Raw genomic sequence first — 11317 nt, forward strand, 5'->3', positions numbered from 1 at the left:
ACAATCTTCACTAAAGCGCTCGGCGTGACGTCACTTGTCAGAGGGGGTGTGCAGATTATGTGGTTTGTTCTGGTGCAGGTACAGAGGCAGCTCCACCTCCTTATTGAAAATGTGGGCGAAGCTATGAGACGTGGGCGTGTTATGCTGCTCCCTTTCCCGCCCACCTGCCGCTTGTGAATGGAAGTGGGCGGAGCTATGCGCTGTGCTGCGCTTCCCAGCCCTCCCCGTTGCGGCGTCCTCTGATCACCGCTCGGAGTCTCCATTGGCTGCTCCTCTTATGACGTGTTGCGATGCGATGCGGCCGCTTCTCTCCTTCATATAAAATACCGGAGGAGATAACAGCCAGAGCATCATCCAACCACCCGCAGAGGAGAGGAGCCGGCAGGAAAACAACGTAAGATTATCCCCCCCTATGCATGACATGGACTGTCTTTACCTCCTCTGTTATTCAATGAAACTGAAGATACCACTGGTGGTACAAGGGGGTTAACTTTTAGAGGGCAAAGCAAGGAGTGGGAGCAACCACTGAATAATGGGGGTGGTAGATATTACTCTACATTATATTTTTAAAGAGATTTAATTGTTGTAAAAGCCATTGACATCAGGAATACAAGCGATAAAATATAATAGCCGATAAAATATACTAATATTATATTTTATACTATGTATTCTACCAGTACATTGCTTTGACCTTAGAGTGTTTGTAGTACAAGTGACATATATTGACACTGTATGTATAACATGAATGTATCTAACAATGTAACAATATATAACGTCGAGAGAGGTTACTTTTAACATTGTTGCAAAGTTCATTGTAAGGTGGAAAAGGGCAGGAATCCTCTTAGTAACCCTTTACCTGCCGCTATCACCTCCTTTTATCTCTTTTATCTCTCTAATCTATAGAATTACTCTTTGGCATATATATATATATATATATATATATATATATATATATATATATATATATATAAATTTTGCCATATAATGCATGGTTTTTTTTTTGTTGCATAAAATAATCCATTATTGGTTATTGCGGGGGCGGGGGGGGGGGGGGAGGTTTAAGTTCTTTTTACACAGTTATGTTGCTTATGTTAGGAGATAGTTAGAAGGAATATATTCAGTACTATATACCCCCTATATACATATACCCTGTCCTCTCCCTTGTCCCTCATGGGAAGCTGAGGGGGTAGGAGGGTTACGAAGAAGCATCTTGAAATAGGCAATGTTCTTTAGTAGCAGATATAGTCTTAGACTAGAAGGACTGGGAGACCACGGCCAGGGGATCTGCTGACTCCAGAATACTGGAGCCATCTTCTAGTGCTGATAAGGAAATTACACTAATAGGGTTTAATGCAATGTAAACTCTTATCCTATTGACCCTCTACCAAAATGTATGATTATGCTGATCAGCCATAACAATAAAACATTAGTAGAGAGTCAGTTCTTTATCTTGATATGTTGGAAGCAAGTGTCAGTATCTCAGTGACCCTGACAGGGGTCAAATGTTAGCATCTCCAAAATGGCAGATCTCGTGTTGTTATGAATGTGCAATAGTTAAGACCCATTAAAGTGTCCCAAAAAAGAACACATGGTACACTAGTGACCGGATGCCCAAGGCATTATTGATATGTGGAGAACAACCTGTTTGGTCTTATTCCACAGATACTGGAGTCTGGAGATAATGGTTAGGATGTAAAGGTGTGAATACAGCATCACAGCATAGCCCCATAATATACAACATTAGGCAAATACTATTTGGCATAACCATGACCATCCTAATATTTTTATTTTATTTCCCAGTTTCCCATTAAGGCCATTGGAGGAGGTGAATATAATTCTATAGTGAATAATTACAGAAATAGTGTCTTGCACATATTCTGTTACTCCAGTGGAGTTGGCAGCCTATCCAATTTATGTTTGACAAATCACAGAGCTTTAAGGAAGTTAGAATTAATATTCTATATCACAATATCATACTATGCTAGTTCAAATACATCTCTGGTTTACCTAGACTCAGTAATTAACTTTACAGTTTATATGGACATCTTAAGGGGGATGTACAACATTAAATTAGGTCTGTACTATTATCAGTGTCAGTTTGTTCCATACAACCCAATCAGTTATCAAGATCATATTGTCAGGATATAATCAAATACAATGAATATACATATGCATACGTTTATTACTGAAAAGCAGTTTGATACAGATGTAGGTTACCGATGTGAAAAAATATGAGCTTTTAGTTAGCATCACCATCTGCTCTGCTCTGCAATCTGTTTACCAGTTGTAATGGCCCCATCGCCCATGCATACAATTGACCTATATTTAGTTGGTTATCTGATTGGAACTATGTTAAAGGGAATCTGTCAAATCTTTTTAACCCCTCCCCCCAAAAACCAATGTATCAGCCTTGTATATCACAGGCACAATTTTTGATCCAATTTCCCAGGTCAGCAATAAAAATAGTGCTAATTATTCTAATGTGGTTCTGGACTGTTACCTAAGCCTCTCGGGCTTTGGTCTCCAGCTCCAGCGCTTTCTCTATGTGCACATGGAATATCTCATGAGAGAGCACAGTGATGTACATGAGTGAAGGAAGGTTCAGTAGAGGCGATGGGCATTTCTGAAATGCGATGGGGTGAAGAGAAAGCACTGGATTCGAGCTATGACAGAATCCCTAATCTACATGCACACTCCTCTATAGCTGGTTAAAGAAGGGGCAACATTTGTGGGTAAATGGATAAAAATCTGATATACCCCTCCATTGTGCATCCCTGGTTTCCCAAGTGATCCTGGCTTCTGGCACTAATCTTTCCATGATTCTGAATAGTGGAAAATGTAACTAATAGAAACAAAAGAACATCTTTTATCAATCTGATATTGACACAAAAGGAGTCTACCAGCAGTTTTTACCATACATAGTTGCAGACAGTGTTATGTATTGGCCCTGGAGAGCTTTGTGTATGTTGTTCGTAGTGGTAGGACAGGAAAAAATACATTTTCAGGATTATACTTGGATTGCTGTAGGAGACTTCTCAAACTGCTGTGCATTCTAACAGTTCCACAGCTCCTCCCCTCTGCTGTAATATCTAACCAGAAGCCTGCTTCTGCTTTTACCAAGAGCAGCGGGTAGGGTCTTTGCTGTGAGATCTCACATACCAGTGCAGTCCATCTACAATCCTGAAATATAAATGCAGTTTTCACAGTCCTACCGCTGCTAAGTTATGGTTATATAGATATCCATGGACAGTACCTAACACATCTATCATAGACATCCTTGACTTTGCCAATGTCACCATGGTCGTAGACACACTGGCTTCATGAGAAAATATGCATGTGCATTTTATCTGGTTGTTGCACTTGACCTTTCGTGTGTCAATAATGGGTTGTCTCCTACTAGCTTACAGAATGTATGAATTGATCCAGTTGTACCCACAATACATTACTGCAGCTACAGAAAATACCACATTCGACACTCTTGTTCTATAACACATGCAATTTATAGTAATAGTGAAGTATTGATACTAAAAAGGACAAAATTTAAGTCTTAATCTGAATGCTGAATGCTTATTACTGGTTGTCTTAGTGACATCCAAAATCTAACTTGGGTTTCCTGGATGCAGCAGAGGAGTTGATAGTGAGGTCCTCCTTCAATCTACACAGAACAAGTACACTTTAACACATAATTGTATTGTCAGTTCTGTTGTTATCATTGCATAAAATCAATAAGGTCTGACACATTGGGGCACATTTACTTACCGGTCCCGTTGTGATCCCCGAGGTGCGTTGTCCGATGAGGATTCGGAGCTGCCACGATTCACTAAGATCGTGCTTCCAATTTCCTGCATGTGTCGCTTCCCCGCTGAGGTCCGCCGGAGTTCACCATCTTCTTCCCGGTGCATGTAAGTGCATGGCTTGCGACACAATTTGAATTTTAAATTCCGCGGTTTGTCCGAATCAGTCGGGTTATCCGTTGGCCATGCCCCCCGATTTGTGTTACATGAAAGCCGGCACCGATGCTCCAAAGTCTGATCGCATGTGCCAAAAACCCCTGTGCAATTTGGCACAAATTGGAAAAATTCGGTAAACCCGTCGGAAATGCGTTCCGCGGAACCTTAGTAAATGTGCCCCATTATTTGTGAACCTTCCTATATGAAAATGCTCTAAGACAACACTACTCGGGGTTGTCTTCTGCTAGACCTCACATCTCATTCTTGTGTCAGTACCTCCGCCCACTGAGATTTTGTGTGAGATTTTGTGTTTCTTCAGTCAAAGCTAAAGATCCAAGAAGAATTTACTTGCATATTCAATAAACTGACACTGTGACATTGTCTTGTAGGTGACAAAGATGGCGTCCAACCACAAGTACCTCCTTATTTTTGACTTTGATGAGACAATTGTCAATGAAAACAGTGATGATTCAGTGGTTCAGGTTGCACCTGAACAGGAGCTTCCTGACTGGTTGAAGGAAACCTTCCAAGATGGCTATTATAATCAGTACATGCAGAGGGTGCTTAAATATCTAGGTGATCAAGGTGTGAAAGTAAGTGACCTTAAAACTGTGTATGAAAAAATCCCCCTATCACCTGGAATGACCACTCTCTTTCGTTTTCTGACCAAGAACCAAGATCGGTTTGAGATCATCCTCATTTCTGATGCTAATATGTTTGGTATTGAAAGCAATTTAAAAAGGTATGGCTATCATTCTCTCTTCCGCAGGGTTATAAGCAACCCTACCAGTGTGGAAAAGAGTGGATACTTGACTCTAGGACCTTATCATTCTCATAGTTGTCCTCAGTGCCCAGCAAATATGTGCAAGAGGAAGATAGTGAGTGATTACCTTAATGAACGATCCCAAGAAGGTGTAAAGTTTGAGAGCCTTTTATATGTTGGTGACGGGGCCAATGATTTTTGCCCAACTGTTATATTTTCTTCTAACGATGTTGCTTTCCCACGAAAGAATTATCCAATGCACAAGCTCATGAGAAAGATGGAAGAAAAACAGAAGGGATCCTTTAAAGCAAAAATTGTCCCCTGGGAATCAGCTGATGTGGTTGCACAATATCTGCAGGCTCTTTTAAACAAGTCGTAAGAAGAAATGTCAACATTTTATGGAAGAAGAAGGACTCCGAGCACTGTGATGTGTCTCTGTCTATGGTCTGTCCTACTATGCAGTTATGTCAACTTCCAGTAGCCCTTCTATAGGGTTGTCGAGTTGTCCCTCAAATGCCAGTGATCAAATATGCTAATGTATTCTCAAGGTACTATGGACTGTTCTTTATGATGCTTATTAGACTCAAGTATTACTTTCTACTTGTTTTCACTGAAGAACAAAGACCAATAACATTTTAACGTCTTAACATTTTCAGGCACTGCTAAAGCATGAAGATGCATTTTCTATATACCTCTCAAATGTATTCAAGAAATATTTTTAGAATCTTAACAAAGAAGGGAAATGTTAAAAGTGCTTTTGTGTTCTGGGGGTTGTTTAGTATGGGAAGTGGATGGCAGCCATATGCACACACTACTATTATTGTTTTATGATAAGTTCTTCCATGGCTCAGTGCGGCATACATATATTGAAGAAGTGGTAGTTAAATGTGAACTATCTACCATGCCCCCTTACTATAATTATGTATGTATTATAGTCTCCTCATATAAGGAAGAACCAACTTATGGCCTTCTTAAAGGTAAATTCACAAGTGCATATTTTGACATGGAAATGCTAGTCTAAATTCTTCTCCTGTTAATTTCAATTGGAGGAAGGGGGGTGAGGGCACCACAAGTATTCTCCACAAGCGGCATGACCTACTCCAGGTTGGATCTCCCATTAAAGAATGTGATGTTGCTTCTCTCTGCATAATCACTTCAGAAAATCACTTCCATTTTTTTGACCCAGATTAGTTTTTCCAGCCAAAATTATGTTCATGTGAACATACCCAGCATCTCCATGGTTGAGGAGCAACCCTTAAGTTATACCCCTAGAATTAGCTTCCTGTTTACCCTTATTTTAAGGGATCATTTAGAATGAAATACAGTATGTTCATGTTATCTTCATATGGATTATAGGAGTTGTCTGGTTTCTATATAATGTTAGAAAATTTTTTAAAGGGGTCCTCCATTATCTTTACAGACAGTATGGGTCTGAATGGCAGTTTTTATTTATATGCAAAAAAAGAATTTCAGTGCATCATGGGATAGTATGGCACTATTCATCAAGGCTGACACCAGGCAGTGAAACTTGGCTAAAGAGTTAACATACCTCACTCATGTTCATACATAAGAGATGGTGGACCTCGCTCATGTTCATACATAAGAGATGATGGACCTCGCTCATATTCCTTACATAAGAGATGATGGACCTAGCTCATATTCCTTACATAAGAGATGATGGACCTCGCTCATATTCCGTACATAAGAGATGATGGACCTCTCTCATGTTCCTTACATAAGAGATGATGGACCTAGCTCATGATCCTTACGTAAGAGATGATGGACCTCGTTCATGTGCATACATAAAAGATGATGGACCTCACTCATGTTCATACATAAGAGATGATGGACCTCACTCATGTTCATACATAAGAGATGATGGACCTCACTCATGTTCATACATAAGAGATGATGGACCTCACTCATGTTCATACATAAGAGATGGTGGACCTCGCTCATGTTCATACATAAGAGATGATGGACCTAGCTCATGATCCTTACGTAAGAGATGATGGACCTCGATCATGTGTATACATAAAAGATGATGGACCTCACTCATGTTCATGCATAAGAGATGATGGACCTCACTCATGTTCATACATAAGAGATGATGGACCTCACTCATGTTCCTACATAAGAGATGATGGACCTCACTCATGTTCATACATAAGAGATGATGGACCTCGCTCATGTTCATACATAAGAGATGATGGACCTCACTCATGTTAATACATAAGAGATGATGGACCTCACTTATGTTCCTACTTAAGAAATGATGGACCTCACTCATGTTCCTACATAAGAGATGATGGACCTCGCTCATGTGCATACATAAGAGATGATGGACCTCGCTCATGTGCATACATAAGAGATGATGGACCTCGCTCATGTGCATACATAAGAGATGATGGACCTCGCTCATGTGCATACATAAGAGATGATGGACCTCGCTCATGTGCATACATAAGAGATGATGGACCTCGCTCATGTGCATACATAAGAGGTGATGGACCTTGCTCATGTGCATACATAAGAGATGATGGACCGCACTCATGTTCATACATAAGAAATGATGGACCTCGCTCAAGTGCATACATAAGAGATGATGGACCTCGCTCAAGTGCATACATAAGAGATGATGGACCTCGCTCAAGTGTATACATAAAAGTCGATGGACCTTGCTCATTGTCATACATAACAGATGATGGACCCCGAACATTTGAATACATAAAATAGCTTAGACCTCACTTATTTGCATACATAAAAAAAAAAAGATGGACCTTGCTAATTTGCAAATATAAGAAACTAATTTTGACACAAGAACATAGACCAATAACTTCTTATGACGCAGTGCACTTCATTTACAGGCAGAGCCATATGTATATTTTTTATGTGACCTGGGAACTGACAGGTTGATATTCACAGAACAGGAAGTTGATGCAATAGATACATTTCTTTTTAAACTCAGGAGTCGTAATTCAGAATGTAAAGCTGCATGGTTCACCACCAGAGTATCAGCCTACCTATACCAATACATCATGGAGATATTTTATTAGATATGATTATATATGTACAGTAGATCTATAAAACACAGTTTCATACAATATACATTTTATTTTTTAGCACAGTAATCTCATTTACTATCTCAGAGGACTCTTATTCTTATTCTGTGTGACAAATGCTGGTTTGGTGACTTCTTATTACTAAGGGCAGCACCAAATGTCCTTTTTGGTTTGAGCATTGAGGACTTACACTTGGTGCCCAGAACTAGAAACATGTAGTACCACAGGACACAGCTTAATTTTTTGGGTTGTTAGTTGAGCTGGGTTATTTAGATGTTTAGTTGAACACATTTTGCATACCATAAGGAATCGAGAATGCAAAGTACACTATACTATAATACTTATGGAACACTCCAGTCACAGCTAATTCATTAAATCATAACTTGTGCAGGACCTGAAGGGAGGAGCAGGACTCCAGGTTCTAGCAAGGTTCTAGGAATACTATGTAAATGAGTCATAATTGTACCTTCAGGCTCTACACCATGTGTTATTCAATTAAGTAGCTTTGACTGGAGTGTCCCTTTAAGAAGAAGTATCTGGAATGAAATAATTTTGCTGTCCCTTCCCATAAAAATATGAGGACACGTTTTAAAAGTCAATAGTAGTCTCAAAGGGAAGAAAATTTTTTCAATTGCAACACTTACATACAAGCACAATATTATATAATTAATTCTCATCTATTCACTCAGTAAACTATTTCATAGTCAACTACATAGTAGGAACTGAATGCTTGCACAAAATTATACTTTAAAAGTTATGTATGGTTCTCAGGAAACTTAATAATAAATATATTTTAAATGTCTACTTATTACATGATAAGGAAATGTATAAGTTTTTATTTTATCTCTTACACTACTTATTATTCTTCCCAGTGGTAATAACTTTGCTCTCTAGGAATCTAAAAACTAAATATATCTATATAAAGCCCTCCTTATTTCTACTCCCATTACCTATCTGCAAGAGCAATATACCGTATATACTCGAGTATAAGCCGACCCGAGTATAAGCCGAAACCCCTAATTTCAACACAAAAACTCGGAAAACCTATTGACTCAATTATAAGCCGAGGGTGGGAAATGCATTGGTTACGGCCTCCCAGTATATAGTCTGTCAGCCCCTGTAGCATACAGCCTACCCAACCCCTGCAGCATACAGCCTGCCCAGCCCCTGTAGTAGGAAAAAAAATAACACTGTACTCATCTTTCAGACGTCCCCCATAGGTCCTCTTCTGTCTCAGACTGTCTCAGACCTATAGGTGATGTCAGAAAGGTGAGTTTTGACTTTATTTTTTTAGTTGACTCGAGTATAAGCCGAGTTAGGGTTTTTGAGCACAAATTTTGTGTTAAAAACTAGGCTTATACTCGAGTATATAAGGTACTTCCTCCTTCCACTAGCGCACCCAGAGCTTTCATTACTGGAACTGCTTTTTTCCCCCTTGCAGCTGCTCCCTCTACCCTGGAAATATAAAGGGGTCTCTCCCTATATCTCCTCCTATTACTCCATATAACATCTCCCTATATCTCCTCCTATTACTCCATATAACATCTCCCTATATCTCCTCCTATTACTCCATATAACCTCTCCCTATATCTCCCCATATTACTCCATATAACATCTCCATATATCTCCTATTACTCCATATAACATCTCCCTATATCTCCTCCTATTACTCCATATAACATCTCCCTATATCTCCTCCTATTACTCCATATAACATCTCCCTATATCTCCCCATATTACTCCATATAACATCTCCATATATCTCCTATTACTCCATATAACATCTCCCTATATCTTCCTATTACTCCATATAACCTCTCCCTATATCTCCTCCTATTACTCCATATAACATCTCCCTATATCTCCTCCTATTACTCCATATAACATCTCCCTATATCTCCTCCTATTACTCCATATAACCTCTCCCTATATCTCCTCCTATTACTCCATATAACATCTCCCTATATCTCCTCCTATTACTCCATATAACATCTCCCTATATCTCCTCCTATTACTCCATATAACATCTCCCTATATCTCCTCCTATTACTCCATATAACATCTCCCTATATCTCCTCCTATTACTCCATATAACATCTCCCTATATCTTCTCCTATCACTCCATATAACATCTCCCTATATCTCCTCCTATTACTCCATATAACATCTCCCTATATCTCCTCCTATTAGTCCATATAACACCTCCCTATATCTCCTCCTATTACACCATATAACATCTCCCTATATCTCCTCCTATTACTCCATATAACATCTCCCTATATCTCCTCCTATTACTCCATATAACATCTCCCTATATCTCCTCCTATTACTCCATATAACATCTTCCTATATCTCCTCCTATTACTCCATATAACATCCCCCTGGAGAGCACCAGGATTTACCTTTTCACCAGAATGAACCTTTACATAAAGCCATATGAACTCTTTTCTCAGAAGTAACATGGATGTAAAAAATTACATATAGATAGATATATATAAGTATATATTTCAGCATGTTACATGTATGACTAAGATGTAATAAACATCTCGAGAGTGAGTTTTCTATGAGTATTTCTTCTGCTTCTGAGAGTTACTTCAGTCAAAATAATAGCCTGCCTGTTTTCTGTACAAGGGAATGTTCACACAGCAGAAAGCTGCACATTTTTTACTTGCATGCTCTGCATTGTTTAACAGATTCTGTAGGGAACATGATTCGTGTTCAGTTTGGGATTTTGGGACAGAATTTAGTTGAGTCTATATTCACAACTATTTTCAACTATTTTCATTTCCGTAGACTTGGATGGAAAGTCACATATGATGACAAAACCCCTACAACTCTCTTTAGTTCCTAAAGTCTGCTACATTGGAGTAACCTTTGCCTTAAACTTTAAGCCCCACATTCAGGCCCTCACAACAATCTGCCGGCTCCACTTTAAGAACATCTCTTGTATCTCCTCCTTCCTCAACCCGGAGTCTAAAAAATTGCTAGTCCATGTCCTCATCATCTCCCACTTGGACTTCTGAAACATTCTTCTCTATGATCTGACAGGTCCTCTTTAATGCCTCTCCAATCTATCCTTAAAGGGAACCTTTCACCGCTGTTTGAAAAAAATTACCCTAAGACAGGTTCCCAGAGAGCACTTATGGCCTAGGAGCAACCTTTTTTTTAACTAACATGATCGATAGTCATAAGTGGAGAAAATGAACTTTGATTCCCTGCCTGGTATCCAGCGGTCCACTTCCTCTGCTGCCTCACTGCATATGCGGAAGGGGAAAAGCTGTGCATGCACAGTGAGGCAGCGCAGGGTATGGACAACTCAGACACTCACTGCGCATGACAGGCATTAGCGGCTTATGCGCATGTGCAAGAATTCGGCAAGACAGTTAAAGAGCAATTGATAGATGAATATAAGGCTGGAGTGGTAACTCCTAGCTATACAGCTGGTATAGCTGGTCTAAGTAAAGATTGCAGAAGTATTTATATCTCTACGTTAAACTTTGCTTAAGGAACTGTAGTTAGATAATATTCACATGTAGCTGTAC

At 39.4% G+C, this 11317-nt stretch overlaps 1 protein-coding gene across 1 annotated transcript; it reads left to right on the top strand.

Annotated features, from left to right (window-relative positions):
• The first annotated feature begins 250 nt into the window (after nucleotides 1-250).
• Nucleotides 251-7557, top strand: PHOSPHO1 (phosphoethanolamine/phosphocholine phosphatase 1). The gene is made up of 2 exons (XM_072111345.1): nucleotides 251-394; nucleotides 4340-7557. Exon 2 carries the CDS (start codon nucleotides 4349-4351, stop codon nucleotides 5090-5092), a length of 744 nt encoding a protein of 247 aa, XP_071967446.1. The 5' UTR covers nucleotides 251-394; nucleotides 4340-4348; the 3' UTR covers nucleotides 5093-7557.
• The last annotated feature ends 3760 nt before the right edge of the window (nucleotides 7558-11317 follow it).

The sequence above is a fragment of the Engystomops pustulosus genome, chromosome 6 (assembly GCF_040894005.1).
Source record: "Engystomops pustulosus chromosome 6, aEngPut4.maternal, whole genome shotgun sequence".
Taxonomy (NCBI): domain Eukaryota; kingdom Metazoa; phylum Chordata; class Amphibia; order Anura; family Leptodactylidae; genus Engystomops; species Engystomops pustulosus.

Coding starts and splice junctions, on each gene's coding strand:
- PHOSPHO1 (XM_072111345.1), top strand. CDS start 4,349: ATGGCGTCCAACCACAAGTACCTCCTTATTTTTGACTTTGATGAGACA.